This window comes from Balaenoptera borealis (assembly GCF_965194805.1).
Source record: "Balaenoptera borealis genome assembly, chromosome: 9".
Lineage (NCBI taxonomy): Eukaryota > Metazoa > Chordata > Mammalia > Artiodactyla > Balaenopteridae > Balaenoptera > Balaenoptera borealis.
In genome coordinates this window covers 69,645,626-69,662,518 of record NC_138873.1, presented here as the reverse complement: position 1 = coordinate 69,662,518, position 16,893 = coordinate 69,645,626, and the positions used below count along the sequence as shown (strand labels likewise).

The following is a 16,893-nucleotide window of genomic DNA, read 5'->3' as shown; positions in this document are numbered from 1 at the left end:
GGGAAACATGCAGGTAAACACAGCTAATTTTCATTTCATTCTCGTACCACTGCTTTAGCCTTAGCTATTATTTCATCTTCTACGATGAGAAATCTTAGGTTGAGGGAAGTTTTCATTTGCCAGAGGTACCTAGAAAGTGATTGGCAGTGATAGGATTAGGAGGCAAGTTCCCTGATGTCTAATTTTCAAATTATAAGTATTTTAGAACAAAATAATTGAGCAGTTTTGTGATTAGCTAGGGCAAAGATAAGCATTTAGTAACATTGTTAGACATTTCAGTAATTGCAATAATTTTATTTTTTGTTTTTTCTCAAGTTTTTATTTCCAAATGTTAAATTTTACCATATTCTTGATTGCTATGTATTTGTGTGGGTGTATATTGTTTTTATGTTTTGAGAGCAAGTTTTACACAAGATGCCCCTTTGTCCCTAAATTCTTCAGTGCATATTTTCTAAAAACAAGGACATTCTCTTACATAATAACAGAATATCAAAATTGAGACATTAGTATTGATACAATACTGTTATCTAATTCACAGACCTTAGATAATTTTGTTGCCCACTGATGTCCTTTAACAGTAAAATAATCATACTTTACAGTAGTGTTATATCTCTAGCTGCCTTTAATCTGAGACAGTTCCTCCATCTTTTTTTTCTTTGACATTGTTGAAGAGCATAGTCCATTTACTTTGTAGAATGTCCCACAGTTTATGTTTATTGATTGCTTTCTTATGATTAAATTTAGGGTTTTGGTCAGGAATATCACGGAAATGATGTGTCCTTCTCAGTGCAGTGTATCACGAAGCACATAATATCCATTTGCCCCATTACTGGTGATTTAACTTTGATTCCTTGATTAAGGTAGTGCCTGCCAGGTCTCTCCAGATAAAGTTACCAATTTTCTCTTTGTAACTATTAAGTATCTTGTGGAGAGAATCTTTGAAACTAGGTATATATCCTCTTTCTCATCATTTTTATTGTCCTTTGATGTTGCCAAATGGTAATTTCCCAGTTCCATCATTCCCTATGCATTTATTGGTTGGCATTCTACTCTTAAGAAACCTTCCCTTCTCTCCCTCTTCCTCTCTCTCCCCCCCACCTGTCCTTCTCCCTCTCAGTGTAGATTCATGGATTATTATATTATATTGGCTGGAATCCATTATTATCATTTATTTCGATGCTCAAATTGTCCCAGATTTGGACAGTGGGATCATCTTCAAGCTTCCTCCTGTTTCTTTTCTTTTCTTTTTCACTTAGATATTTTCATCAGCCTTTGAGCAGTTTCTTTTTAGCAGAGCAAGATGTTCAAAGCTTATCTTATACTTTCCCTGCCCCAATCCCAAAATCATACATTTCTCTAAGAAGCCTTGTTCCTTTTTTCCCAAAATGTTATTTAGAAACCAGAATCTAGACATGAGGTGTGCACACTGCTACTGGGGGTATCATAACTTCTGGGCCCTTTCAGTAGACGGAGCTAGGTAACATGTATGTGTATACATACATATCTGTCTGTTTCTCTGTTTCTGTATATATATGTGTTTGTGTATACAACTATGAGTTATATATTGTTTGATACCTGCAATTCTGATCCAGTACCACAGAGTTCATTACAACTGTTCCCTTTTCCGTATTCCCTTTTCCGTATTCCCTTTTCCAATGGTGGTGAGTTTGACTTCCGTTATCCTCAAGATATTTACTTATTTGCTCAGTCCTAGAATACATAATAAGTAGATTCAGAACTTCTAAGATACAGCTGTGAAAAAGCAAACCTACTAACTAAAGTTCAGTATTTGTATGTAGTTTTTTTTTGCCTTTAGTTTTAGAGCATATAGTAAAAAGACTGTGTTTTAGAATACTTGGGTTAGTTCTCTTTTTCTCCTTCAGTGTAATTTTGGTATTCATTAAAAAAACTGACAGGGTTGTTTTTTCTTTTTTTGGTTTCTGTTTGTAATTAATTTGGAGTTTTCCGCCATCCTTGTTGCTTTTACTTACAATTTCCAGTAATCTTTGGAATATGAAATTATACTTGTTTCAATCAAAAGTTAATTTAGAACTGCAAGAAAAAAAGGGGAGTGTGGGGAAGAATTAATGAATGGCTACTTTGATAAATAAGGTTTAAGGTTTATACGGTCTGATTGGGGAGTTTTGGTTACATGCATTGTGTGTGCATACAGTTTACACTGCTTTGCTTTTTAACTTTTTTTTCACTTAAATGTTTTATCTTAGAGATGGTTCCATGTCTGTACATAGAAATCTGTCTCATTCTTTTTAAGAGCTGTGTGGTATTCCACTATATGGATGTATCACATACACCAGTTTCTATTGATGGGCATTTGGGTGTGTCCAGTCTTCTGCTACTACAAAACGAAGACGTAATAATTATCTTTTTATATACACTGCTGTGCACATGTATAATTACATCAGACCACTTTTATATCGAAAAGGAAATTAATAAATCCTATATTTGGGGAGGGGAGCAGCTTAGCAGTTGGATGTTGCAAAAGCTTTATATGTGAGTAAGTTATTTTTTAAGTATTTGACTAAGTTACCAATTTCTAAGTTATAATTCCAGTTGAAACATCAAACAGTACATTTAAAAATATTTTAGTTTTTCATAAAATAATTACTATAACAATTCACAGGAAAATTGCTAGTTAGCTGTATGCTTTACTAAACCCTGTCATAGCTATTAAAATTGACACTTTTGATTTAAGTCTGTCATTTGTGATGTGAAAAGGAAATGAAAACACTGCATGTTGTCTTAGAACAAAGTCAACTTTTTATTGTTTGCTATCCACCACAGCCTGTAAAGACTAAAGAAACCTAGAAGGAGGTGTAAATGTACATACACTTTGGGTGTGTTTAGTAATAAACCAAATGCATCTTAAATCTTTGTACTACTTATCCAGGTAAGACTGGAGAAAATTATTTTACTATTTCATAGTATTATCTAGAATAATGAATGAAGCTGTCAGGTACTTATGTCATAGATTATCCAGCCCTATTCTGTTTTTCTTTCTGAGTTTACATTTTGACTGCCTCTTTGTACTCAATGCTATAAGGGGTTTAGGGTCATGGGGAGGAAGTAAAAGTCATGTACCTCATATGATGGGTATTTTTGTCCTCAAGTGACCTCATTATTGGTTTTTATACCTAGCTCCCCAAAATCTTTTTATGTGAGTTAATTTTAATTAACTTTGCAGATGATAAGAAATTTGTAAGGGAAATTTAAATTTCTTAAGCTCATGAGTAACTTCTGCTGTATTATTCCATTTTGCACAGTGCCTTGGTAACCTAGCCAAGGATTTTAGGCCTGCTAGTAGTTCTCCTCAGATCAGGAGCTGGAAGAATGAGGCCTACTTTTGACCAAACATAGATGAGAAAGAATTGGTTTCAGCTGGTTGATAGGAACTGGGGGGGGGGGGGGGGGGCGGCAGCGGGATCTCTGCAACCAACATGGAGCTTCAGCAGTCCTTGAGGTAACAGGTTGCACATGGATTCTAGTCCAGTGATAAAAATCAAACAGTACATTTAATGGGACAGACTATATCTAAAAAAGTTAGTGTATGCTTTTTGATTATACACATGCTTTCTCTTATCTCACAATGTCATTTATATAATTAAATTCAATAAATTTGTTTTTAACAAAAGGTACTCATTAAAGTGCTTGGGATTTGATTTCCAGAGAATATCAGAGCAGGAAAATGGAAGAAAAAGTGGTCTTTGGTTTTTATGTTTTTTTAGTATTCAGAGAACACTATTCAAGGCTGTAGTATATTTAGAATTGATCATTTATCTTTGTCTACTTAACAGTAAAACAAAAGGATAGATGATTACTAGTGTTTTCTGGAAGATATATTGCTATTTTTTTTAACTTTAGTGAGTAAAACTAAGTTTTAGAGCTGTATTCTTATTAAATATATTAAATTAAGCAAGATATAATCTAATACCGAAATAATTTATTTCCTCTTTTAAAACTTTCTGTGTGGTAACATTCCCCTATATTCTTTCTTATACCTCCTAAATCTCTTTATTCTACTTTCTAATATCATTAATTATTTTGAGCTTTTGTTTTCTTTTACAAGTTCTTTTAGCATTCTCTGCTATTTTTTGTAACTTATTTCAAAATATCTTGTTATAATTATATAATATTGATATAATTCTAAGGTACCATGGTGAAGCTTGAGCTTTCCAGTAGTTAGCATTCTGGTATACCTTGGCTTCTCTAATATCTGCATTAGAGAAGGAAGCAGAAAAAGATAGTAAAGTCTTCCCGGCAGTGGAGAAGTAATAGTTCCTAAGTATCCAATAAAAAGGATATAGCCAGAAGAGCCAAAGACCTGAAGGTTAATCTGGACACACCGTACTCTACTGGTTTTTCATGTTGAAGGAAAGGAGTACTCAGATTGGCTGGTGATGTCTCACAGGCCCTTCATTTGATGTGAAAGCTGAAAAGTGTGGGAGAAAAGATAAGAGAAAAGTGACAGGGAGAAAAGGGGCCACAGCAGCCTTGATTATTGGTACAGGCATGGTGGTTAATAGAAGAAGCTGTTAGATCCTTAAACAGCCTGTATTCTAGCAGAGCAAAGAGAGCCAGTGATAAAGAGATCAACTCTGTTCTCTGGATAGGCAGAAATTCATTTGATACCATTGAGGGTTTAGAGTATCTCTAAGGAGTGGAGGTAAGATGGCATTGCCCATAGCTAGGGATTAGGGAAGGGATAAGGGGCTACTAAACTAGAGCTTGAGGAATCGTATGTGGGAGATAAATGGACATGGAAGGAGGTGGACTGTGAAAGATGGGTACAAACAGGTACCTCTCAGTAGTTCTTTAGGGAGCCACTCTTAAGATATATTAGTATAGAAGTCAGCACTTTGGAAGGGCATTAAGTAATGATACAGTAAAAGCAGTGTCCTGTACTTCATACAGCCTGTAAGATTTATGTCTCTGCCATCATGTTTCCTAGTGAGCATTAGGACAATAAAGAAAATGTTCAATTATATCACCTTGTTAAGATGGTTCTTTGAGTTGGACCTCTGTGATTCTTCTTTTTAATTTTAATCTTTTTTCTCTTCAATTTTATAATTGAGGGAAAACTTTGAGAAATTATTCTTTATACTCTTTTAAGAGGTGGAGAATTATATAGAACATCTTAGATTTGTGTTAAAAAAAAAGAATGGTAAATTCTTCACCATTGGTTTAAAGGGCCAGGTTGGTTTAAAGGGCCCACCTTCAGCTATCTAGAAAACTAGAATGCAGACTTTCCCAGTAATCTTTTGGTGTTCTCTCCCTCTTCTGCATGGAGTGTATAGTCTCCCTCCAGGCTGTGTGCATTACTTTTCAGCATGTAGCTTTGGCAGCAAAGTAAGGTCTGTAACTAAGAAGGGCATCTTTTGTTTCTGTGGCCTAGGCCAAATTTCCTGTCTTAATAATTTTCTTGGGGGCTGGAGTGTTCTACAGTGGATAGGCATAGGTAGTTAATTAGACATTATGGACTTTTTGCTTCTCCTCAGAACTTGGGTAATTATTTTTGCACTATTCAAATATGAACATATCCAATTAGTGACTGTTGATTCTAATGTTAACCCAAAATATAGAGGCTCATTGTGAGTTGAAATAGCTCGATCTTCCCAACAAAGTATTATGGTCCTTTTAAGGATCTTGTGAGGGGCAGTTAGGAGCCTTTTTTTTTTTTTTTTTTAGGAGCCTTTTGATGTAGTACTTTTTTTGGTGTTAATGCTTATAAAAGTGTTCTTTGATGTGTATTTTCAGGAAATAAATGAGCTGATTTACAACAGGGGTAAATATGAGCCAGATTAGCTAGTTCCTCCTGAGGAAAAATAAGAATACTTAAGAGCATGCATCAATCAATATGCACTCAAGTAGTAAGCTTTATGTATGTTACAGGTACAGTTTACCTTACTGATATTAGTAAATTATTCAGATTTCCTGCAAAATTATACAGATACATACTTGATTAAAGATTTATTGTCTACCATATTGCACAAACACGGAATTAATTTACAAATAATATTGACCTGCATCACTCAATTCCTATCTCAAGTAACTTCTATAACTACTAACGCTTTTTTCTTTTGTTTGCAATTTAAATCTATTGTAATTTTAAAAATTAAAAAAATGTATATGCAACCTGGTTAATCTAAAACATAATCTGGGTGAACTTGATGCAATGGCAGTTAAAGTGGCAGGGATTAAATTAATTTTTTATAGGTAATATCGGCAATTCTGGTTTCCTGTTACTCTCATTGTTTAATATACTCAAAAGCCCCTGAAACTCTGACCAGAGGATGAGGATGGTAAACCTAATTGTCATATTTTCCCAAATAAAGATTGTAGTTGTTTTTCTTTTATGGGGATGCATTGCTGGTTTGCTTCTTTTAGTAAATCTAAAATTAGTTAAAAATTCTAGAAATAAGTTTGCTAAATTATATCGATGAACTTAACACAATGTAGCTATCCTATGTGTGACAGTATCTAACAGAAAGGATGATCTTTCATTTTCTTCCTCATCCCTTCTCATTTCCCCTTTTTGTTTTCAAAGAGAAACTGGTAATCTGGGTAGATTCAAGGCATCTTTAAGAGAAAATGTCCTGGGGAGCCCCAAGGAACTGATGAAGTTGAGCGTGCCTTCCTTAGTGTATGCTGTGCAGAACAACATGGCTTTCCTGGCTCTTAGCAATCTGGATGCAGCAGTATACCAGGTAGGTGAAGCAGGTGATAATGGCAGGCGCAAAATCTTAAAAACTGTTTTCACGGTGAAAAGATTTTTTACTAACCCTTTATCAAACTATCGAATATTTTTCTCTACAGTTCTGTTAATGATATCAGAAATAATATATTTGTGTCAGAGTCTAATGTTAACCGAGCTGATGAGTTCATTGTTTGTTGGTAGGTGACGTACCAGTTGAAGATTCCTTGTACTGCTCTATGTACTGTTCTAATGTTAAACAGGACGCTCAGCAGGTTACAGTGGATTTCAGTTTTTATGCTGTGTGGAGGAGTCGTCCTCGTACAGTGGAGACCAGCCCAGGCCACGGGAGTCGTGGTAAGAAGCTGAGTGCTTACTGTAGCTAAACGGGAACTTCCCAAAGACCTGAGCACTCCACACAGTCACACTGAAAAGAAGGGAGCATGATTCATAACCTCTGCCATATAGATGCGCCGTTTCCCCCTTAGGATGATGTCATTGTTAAGGAGAGTAATACCTCCGGGCTTCCTTTTTGAGAAGGAAGAATGTGCGTAAACCATGTTAGAGACGGGTGGTATCTTAAACTCCATATAGTGCACCTCCTTCGTTTCATGGATAACAGAAATGAAGGCCAAAGAGGTGAAGTGACATACCCACAGTTGCACAGTTAACAGCTAACCTATAACTCAGTTGTGCCAACTTCCACACAGTGGCTATGTTCACAACTTCTAGGCCTCTTTTAGACATTTTCTCAGAAATACTGGGCAAAGTTTTCCCCATCTAATTTTCGTGTTCTCCCGCAACTCACAAAATTTTTTATCATTTTGCACACACATCCACTGTCAGCAGTAGGGCTTACAGAAGAGTAGTGTTTTTCCCAATAACTGGTAACTACAATAGGGCAAAAAGCGCCTTTACTTCTGACTTTTAGTTCAAGAGTTAAATGTTAAGGTACATACCTGATTTTTTTTTTTTTAATATATTGTATGCTTTTATTGGTTATTTTCCCAAAGAAGTAGGAAGTGGAACTATAGTGAAGGGCCTGAAGGTCAGGAGCTTCTCTCTGCAACTGCACACTCTTAACTCTTAGCAGATGAAAGACCATGGTTCTCTTAGGAGTATAAGGCAGCTGGGGATGTACGCAGAGCTTGTGAAAATAGAAAGCTCCTTTTTAGGTAGTTACTTTCTGGCCTGGTGGAAGAATTTTTTTCCCCAGAAAGTGAGTTTTAAATTAATATGTATTGTCTTTACATGATGTTTAAACGTGCTCATATTCTCGGTGACATTTCAAAACTGATCAACTGGGCACTGCACGTATAACTCAGATGTAGAACTGTAAAGAATTTGTTTGGGAAGTAAGGCAAACACTTAAAAGTTAAATATGAACTTCCAGTAACACCCTACACCTTTAGAAAAGGGTCACCTCACCTAGGTAATATGTGTGAAAAGCTTAGTAAGCTAAAGCAGAGTATTCTACTTTTGGAGCACTCTAGAAAGTTCTTTCATATTTTAAACAGACTATAGCTCCCTGTAACTGCCTCTCATTGTTCCTTGTTCTTGTCAGAGTAACTCAAATCCCTGCTAACTCCATACGAGGAGCCTTTGAATGTTTGAGAACAGTGTCGCACCTCCACCCTCCGTGTCTTTTCTCCTCGCCCACGGAGACAACCTTGTTGTTTCTTTCTGTAATATGGCTTCTGGAGACTTTATGATTCGCATTTCTTTTCTAGGTGCATTTATCCGTTCTTTTTCCTCAGTGTGTCCTAAAAGTTCACTCTGTCTCCAGATAATGACTGAGTGGTGTGAGGTGTAGTTCGCTAATTACCTCCTTTGTTCCGAATACCAGAGACTTGTTAAATCAGCGTAAGGTTATATTAGGTTTTTTTTTTGGCTGGAGGAGGCTATCCATTATATAACGGATTATACAACCACATGTAGCTGTTTCACACAAATAGTTTGTCTCAGATGTGTTTTGTGCCGCGGGCTTCTTCTAAACCAAAATGCAAAATGTGTTTATATTTATTAAGCCCATCTTGTTAGCTTTGGGTTATTGTTCAAGCCTTTGAGGACTTTCCAGTCCTTATGCATTATTAGCTTTTTCTTTGAATGTTATGCTTTCTACAGATTCGACACCTATGTCTTCTGGGTCTTCACTGAAAATTTTAGACAGGACAGGACCAGAGTTCTGTGGCCATACCTCTGGACTCTCTTTAGCTTGACTTTTTTTTTTTCTTTTTCCTTGCTTAAGAAACATTCTTTCACAGTTTTTATGGGTCAGGAATTAGAGGGTGCCTGAGCTGGCCTCTTTTAGACATTCTGGCTTGAGGTCTCTCATAAGGTTGCAATCAAGATATCAGCTAGGGCTGCAGTCAACTGAAGACTTGTCTAGGCCTGGAGGATCTGTTTCTAGGATGGCTTATTCATATGCCTGGCTGGTTGATATTGGTTGTTGGGCTAGCTTGGTTTTATTCTGTTAACTAGCACTTTGCTATATGAGCACTCACTCAGCTGTGAATAGAACTACTGTTATCCTCACTACATTTCTCTGTCTTGTTCACAGAAATATTATGCAAATCTGTCAGATTTCTTGCTAAACATTATCTCTATGGAATTCCCCTCAGCACTTACACTGGGAATTCTTTCAGTAAGAAAATTTGGTAAGTCGTATTCTTATGGAAGCCACACCATTTTCTTGTGATGACCATTACACTTTTGATGGTTTCTTCAAAAGTTCTCCATGTCACCTGTTGTAGCATTTCGCTGGTATTCAGTAATAACAACAGCAGCTGCAGTCACATGTCATACTGGATACTAGCAGTGTTCTAAGCGCTTTACATACATTAACTCACTTATGCTCAGAGCCACCATACGAGGCATGTATTTTTATTTCCATTTTCTTATGAGGAAACTGATAGGCAAAGAAGGCTAGCAATGACTCAAACTTGCTTGGACCCAGGCAGCATGGCTTCCAGAGCCTATGCTCTTGTTGAGTGTACTGGGCCGCCTTACAGGTCTCAAGCTGCTGTTTATAATTTCTGCAGCTTTTCTTTCCCTCTGCCTTTTTGAAAATCAGGACAGTATTTGCCCAATTCAAATTTTCTGGCATAGCTTCTATGCCCCATTATTCTTCAGAGATACAGTGATCAGTACCTTGATTTGCTACTATTCTTGGTCAGGATACTTCTGAATTTATTTAGGTAGGTGTTCTCACAACAGCAAACTACATGTCTTGGACTTCGGTTCCCATTCATTCATTTAAAATCATTATTCACAGAGAAAATGGAAACTAGGTTTGGGTAACTCTTATTTTCTTGCTATCATCTAACAGTATGTCATCTAGCCGAAGAAGCATACTCTTTTCTTCCTAAACTAAACATACTTTTAAAGGCCTTCTTTAAATTTTGCAAGCCTCCACTTATACTGAGTTTTCAATGTTTTGATACTAAAACTCCTGGTTGGTTCCTCTTGGTTTTGTGTACTGTAGTTTTTTTTTTTTTTTTTTAGTCTTCCTATAAAATGAGAATCCATTGAAGATGCCCTTAATTAGTAACACTGATTTCTTTCTTTACTGTTCATTAGAATCTCATTCTTAAGAAACTCTTACCCTCATAACCCATCTTCCCACTAGCTATGGAATTCTAAGTTTTATTTTTTTGAATTTGATTTATTCAAGACTGGAGCTCAAGTCTCTTAACTATGCTGTGTTTGGCTATTGCTCATGCTAAAACGACATGGTTGCCATTTTCCTAGGTTTCCATCACTTCCACTTCATCACCCAGCGTTTCTTTTTTCTTTTGGCTGCATTGGGTCTTTGCTGTGCGTGGGCTTTCTCTAAGTTGCGGCAAGCGGGGGCTACTCTTCCTTGCGATGCGCAGGCTTCTCATTGCGGTGGCTTTTCTTGTTGCGGAGCATGGGCTCTAGGCGTGTGGGCTTCAATAGTTGTGGCGCAAGGGCTTAGTTGCTCACGGCAAGTGGGATCTTCCCGGACCAGGGATCGAACCCGTGTCCCCTGCATTGGCAGGTGGATTCTTAACCACTGCGCCACCAGGGAAGTCCCACCCAGCAGTTTCTTATCAGTCAGAATTAAGTCCAGAGAAGCAGTGTCTATCACCATTTTTCCTAACTGTAGAGATTAAACTGGCAGAAAAGCAACCAAGAATTTGTCAGACAGACACTGTCTTCAGTAGCTTGAGCTTCCAAGCAGTTGTTGGGATAGATGAAATCTCACACCGTTATCTTTTCTTCTTTCTATGCTGGCCTTGTAGTTTGTATTAGGAAAGCATCCATGTTTATCAGTTGTAGTCTATAGTAGTGGTTCTCAAACTTTAGTGTACATCAGACTCAACGGGAAGGTTAAACAGATTGCTAGGCGCCATCCCCATAGTTTATGATTCAGTAGCTCTCGGGAGGGGCCTGTCAATTTTCATTTCTCTCAAGTTCCCAGGTGATGCTGCTGCTGTTGGTCCAGGGACCATACTTTGAGAACCATTAGTCCATAATGTCTTCTATTTCTCCTTTTATCTTCATGCAGACATTTCAGACCAAGCTTTCTCTCTCAGGTACTTAATAACATCAAGTAATACCCTCCTTCTCTCAGGCTTATTTATTTTGAACAAGGTATGTGCTTGTCATATTACAGACACGTGTCTCAACCCTTTAGTTTCAGTGTTACCACTAAGATAACATTTATCTCTGAGGAAAGACTGATGAAAGCTCCTGATGGTTAGTTTAGGGAAGAGGAAATAAAGTTGAAACAATAGGTTGGGGGCCCATATACCTGCATCTGTTAGCAAAGTATTATGATTATATATATGTGTCCATCTCTCCCATCCATGAACTATTTAAGAATCAAAGCTGTGTATCATCTTCATCTTTATTCATTTAGAATATAAAACAGTATATCTGGCACATAGATGGCATGCTATTAATATTTGATAAAAATTCAGTGAAGTAGGAAATCTTACATGTCATTACTCCATCCTGTAGGTGATAGGGAATAAATTAAACAAGTCAAACTGCTACCATCTCCATGCTTGATCCTGTAAGAGCTTGAGTTATGGTGGTGGCAGAAGTTAAAATGAAGAGGCGGGCTGACTGCACAGTTCTGTGCTTGGGTGCCCATTGTTATTAGGAAGTAGGCACACGTTATATCAAGCGTTTACTCTGGCTATAATTTGAGGGATAGGTTTTTAACTTAAGTACTTTGGCTTATCTCTGGGATGGCCTTTTGTTTGGTCCTATCTTATTCTATAGAATAGCCATGTCTGATATGGCACATACTTTCAGCAGAACTATAAACAGATTTTTGTATTCATTTGTTTGTTCTCTTGGATGAATTGTATTTATTAGTCACTAAAAATAACTTTTAAAACATTACTGTTGCAGGTGGAACAGAATCCATTATTAGGGTTTGGTGCTATAGCTGTTGCTGTATTGTGCTCAGGATTTGCAGGTAAGTCATAAAAGCATCATTTTATTCTGTTGTCAAATTTTTTAAAAAACATCAGACTTTAAATAGGGATTGACTTTATCTTGCTTTATCAAACTAACAATTTTATGCCTATTAAAGCTTATCTTCTTACTTAATAGCTATATAGTTTTATGTCAGCTGTTTTTCCAGTAAGCATGTGGTAGTGCTTAACTCAATTTAGACCTCAGTCCTTATTCATCTTTGCAGGTATCTAAGAATGTGTTTCTGTCATCCTTGACTATCCCCGGTCCAGCCAAGAACCCCAAAATAAATTAAAAAATGGAGGAAGTTAGCCATCAGAAAGCTCAAGTACCTCTTTCTGTTTTCCTGGCACTATCCTCAGTTTCGATTCTGCTGCTTTAGGTTGTTTGTTAGTTACTAGCTCAGTATCTGTATTTCCCTGGTAACCTCAAGTTCTTCCTCTGCTTCAACAGATTAGGAATTATGGAGTAGGGAGGAAAGGGGGGTGATACCTAAGAAAACCTAATACCCAGAAGTAACAGCCAAAAGGGGAGGGAAGAATCAAAATCACTGACATCAAATAAATGTGGAAGTCTGGACTCATATATGTAGGGACAGGCTATCCTTCACTGAATCAAGAAGAGACAAAGTATGAATGTTAAGTGCAATGTAAGAAATGTTTTAGAAATAGTTCCAACAGAGAAGAAACTGAAAGTAAAGAGTATATTAGTTATAGCCATACATCTTTATTATTTATCTTTATTTGTGCTATTTCAATAGTACTCTTTATTTTTGACTAGGAAAGTATTTTTCACTTCTGTATCTAGTCATTTGATAAGAGGGGAAAATCTAAATTTAGGAATATACTTAATGATAGCATCATGCTAAACTTTTATTCTTAGGAAACAACAAATTAGAAACAAAAATTGGGTTACCCCCCAAATAATATACTATTTGATTTTTAGCACTGTTTTGAACAGTAAAATGTTTGTGTCCAACAGTCTATTTACCATAAGGCGTGTATTCTTAATACACAGTTGAGGAAATGGTATGTGGTTTACTATTCCTCTATGCTTGGAGTAACTGAGAACTGAATAGTTAAATGGTTTTCCCAGATAGGAAAATCAAAAGTAGAAATAGGAAAAGCTATTATATGTTTGTTCCATTCTCGGGTTCTTTCCAACATAGGTTCATCAAAAACAATCTTGGTTTTCATTTGAAGTTTTAGTTGATTAGTACTTTAGTGGCAATTCCTAAGTCTCTAATTAACACAGTGTTTATAACAAAAATCTTTAATGTCCTTGCTAAACATGCATTCATTTTAAGTATAAAACTTACAGCAGTGCTATGTGATTTTGGGGGTGGGGTGGGGACTCATGTGCGCTTTTGGAGCACCTAAAAAGCGTCGGATCCTCACCCCCAGAAAAATGCACATAGACACAAAACATACCTAGTTAGGGAGTTCACGGTCCTTCTGACATTGTGGGTGAACTTGGCCTGTGGACCCCTGCTTTAAAGGAAAATGGCTTCACTCAGCACGTTCTATTTAAATTTTATTTTGGTTGTGTCACTCAGAAAAAATCCTAAGTGGTGATTATGTAGGTTATTTTGCAAAGTTGGGAGTATTCATACTAGGCAGATATTATAGGGGTATGTTTAAGATAATTGACTCTAATAGTATAGTGTTCCAGCTGACCAAAGCAAGTCTTTTAGTGGCATTAATAAAGAGCTTTTGTGGTCTATCTCACTGCTATAATAAAGGCGGAAACTATTAATAGTAATATGAGTCTCCTGTTAAATGTGGGTTAGAAAGCTCCCTCTTGGTTATTAATTCTAGATGCTCTGTAAAAATACAAATTGGTAATGTTCGGTATGCCATGCGTCACAACCAACATAATAAATCTGCATTTAATTAATGTAAAATGTGTCTGTTCCGCAAATCATATACTTTATATTATCATATTTTTGGGTTATTATTCTAAAAGACATTTTAGATTAATTTCTAATAATATCTATTTCATATTTGCATGCTTTTCTTTCAGGAGTGTATTTTGAAAAAGTTTTAAAGAGTTCAGACACTTCCCTTTGGGTGAGAAACATTCAAATGTATCTATCAGGGATTGTTGTGACATTAGTTGGCGTCTACTTGTCAGATGGAGCTGAAATTAAAGAAAAAGGATTTTTCTATGGTTACACATACTATGTCTGGCTTGTCATCTGTAAGTATCCAGGAATTAAAGGTTCTGGGTAGATTCCCCCCCCCTTTTTTCCTCAAGTTAGATGTCCAGTTTAAGCCTTTATAGCGTTTTGAAATTGTTCCTTTGATACTGTGAATACCAGTTTGAAAATGTAATATTGGTTTTACTGATTTACTTTTGTGGCAAAGCTATCCCAAAGCAATTTTGCCTTCACAATCAAAAGTATCTAATGTGTTAGCAATAAATGTGTACAGTTTAGCAGTAGACTACATAGCCCTTTGGGCATCTGAAAAACAGTGCTGTTTTGTAGGAACTATGACTCCTAGTACAAACTCTCTCAGATGGCTGCCTCTAAGGAAAACAGTATTTTCCTAGGTAAATCAGTATGGCATCTCTGGGGGTGAAAACTGCCTCACCATCACAGAATGTTTCATTTATCTGAGCGTTAAGGTTTTCTTTCTTTCTGTATGCGAGTTCTTGCCAGTGTTGGAGGCCTCTACACTTCTGTTGTGGTCAAGTACACAGACAACATCATGAAAGGCTTTTCTGCGGCAGCAGCCATTGTCCTTTCTACCATTGCTTCAGTGATGCTGTTTGGATTACAGATAAGTATGTCTTAGTTTGTACTGTAAGTTTTTAACATGGAAGAGCGTCTCACTTCCTTGGTTCATTTCATCTTTCATTAAATATGGCAGTTGCTTGTAGAGTTTACAGAAATTCCTAGTTTTGTTACAATTTATCCTACAGGTGCAGCAGTTCATAGTTGTGTGGAATGTGGGTCCACAGTACTTAGGTTGTTTAAATGGTTCTAGGGCTGAAAGTGAGCGGGCTACTCAGTAGAAAGAGTGTTTCTGCAGACAAGGCCTCCCTGATTAATTTCCACACAGTGGAATTAGAGTAAACTTGGCTTTTTATTCTGAGGTAAGAACAGAGAACTTCTTTCATTTCCCCCTTAGTTTGTACCTTCCTGTTTTAGACTTGGGTATAAACTGGTTTTGAAACTACAATCCAAATCTAAATTTTCTCTTTAATAAAGCTATTTGTTTCATTTAATATGTAATTAATACAAAATTCATTACTATAGCTGGCATTCTAGGACCTCCTTTATGCTGGTCCTTCTAATGTAATTTTCCCTAGCCATATCCACCATTAGTTGGCTTCTGAATTATTTAAGCAGTGATATTGACTTAACATTTCCTGGTGCTTTTATGCTGTGATAATTTTCTTTACTGATCAATTATACCATAAACTAATACATGAGAAAAATCTGTCAAATATCAACATTAAGTAAAAGAAACAGATCTGGCCTATATTTACATTTCATTTTAAAATTGACTTGTTATAAATGTAAATAGAAGAATACCAACCTTGTAGAAATCTTAGAAAAAAATTTGATAGTCTGGTTCAAATCTTGCTTGTACCATTTATTAGCTGTAAAACCTTGGGGAAGTTACTTAACCCATGTCTCAGTTTGTCTGTAAAATGGGAATGATAATATCACCTATCTCGTAGGGTTGTTTTAGGCAAAGTGCTTAGAACAGTGCCTGGCACATAGTAGGTAGGTATTTTGTATAAAGCCAACTACTTACCATTTCAGTAACAGATATTTCTAGGCCCTCCTTCTGATGTTTTTCTTACCTGATTTGTGTGAACTTTCACTTGTAGCTCTGATCCATCCTTATGCTCAACAAATCCTATGCCTGTGCTCCTAAAGAATATTTGGAAACAGTATAAATGCTTTTTGGTCAGTGTTCTGTCTTACTGATGGTCAAGGAAATTAATTAGAATGTCTTAGCAATTTTCCTATTTAGATTTAATTTACCCTCTTCCCCTTTTGGAAGGCAAAGCTAGTCTTTTCTAGTTAGGGATGAACTAAAAGTCATAGCTCGATGTTGTTTCTCTGCATGACATTTTTAAAGCTATTAAGACTGTGCCATTGTACTCCACATAGAATATGGTTTAGTTTTGACATAAGGATTTATTTATATGATGCCTACTTGTCAAGTTTGGGCAAGTTGTAATTCAGTTGTGTATTAAGATGGAAAAAAAAAAAGATGTTAGCAGAAAATGGAATTTTACTCATTAAATCACCACCTCATCTCCTATTCAGAAATCTTCAATGGTTTGAATCATTGGTCACCTAACTCTTTGAATTTTGCTTAACTGCCTTTTACTCTAAACTTTCACAGGTTTCTAGTATCATGGAAAATCCATATTCCACTGTGTTTTCTTTCAGTCAGCATAGAGGGATGTTAGTATGTTCTTTGTCAGTGGTCCAGGACAGTCATACTTGCGTTCTTGGAAAGTATGTAGTCAGTGATTGTCACTCCCTTGATTTCACTACTTTTTTTGGTGAGTGGGGTGGGGGTGGAGCTAGAATTGATGACCTTTCTAAACCTTACCATCATCATATAGAACACTAAAATTTATTTTCCATGCAATCTGATAGTGTAAACCCACAATTGAAAGTCTTCAAAATTTTAAACTAATCATTGTTACATAGTTTTAAGGACACAAATACAGATTCTTTTTTTTTTTTTTTTTTTTTCTTCTTT

General features: G+C 36.3%; 1 protein-coding gene and 1 long non-coding RNA gene across 7 annotated transcripts in view; one reads left to right on the top strand and one right to left on the bottom strand.

Moving 5' to 3' along the window:
• Positions 1-16,893, top strand: part of SLC35A1 (solute carrier family 35 member A1) — a 45,131-nt gene that overhangs the window by 24,376 nt on the left and 3,862 nt on the right. For all 6 annotated transcript variants that reach the window (XM_082406011.1, XM_082406012.1, XM_082406008.1 and 3 more), the window contains 5 exons: positions 6,563-6,722; positions 6,914-7,066; positions 12,095-12,161; positions 14,183-14,359; positions 14,813-14,947. In XM_082406011.1, coding sequence (XP_082262137.1) covers positions 6,563-6,722; positions 6,914-7,066; positions 12,095-12,161; positions 14,183-14,359; positions 14,813-14,947 — 692 coding nt within the window. The remainder of the gene's footprint in view (positions 1-6,562; positions 6,723-6,913; positions 7,067-12,094; positions 12,162-14,182; positions 14,360-14,812; positions 14,948-16,893) is intronic.
• LOC309635151 lies at positions 6-16,891 on the bottom strand. Its single transcript, XR_014248664.1, has 3 exons — positions 15,706-16,891; positions 1,576-1,710; positions 6-129 (listed from the first exon to the last, which is right to left on the bottom strand). It is a non-coding gene; the product is annotated as an uncharacterized lncRNA (long non-coding RNA).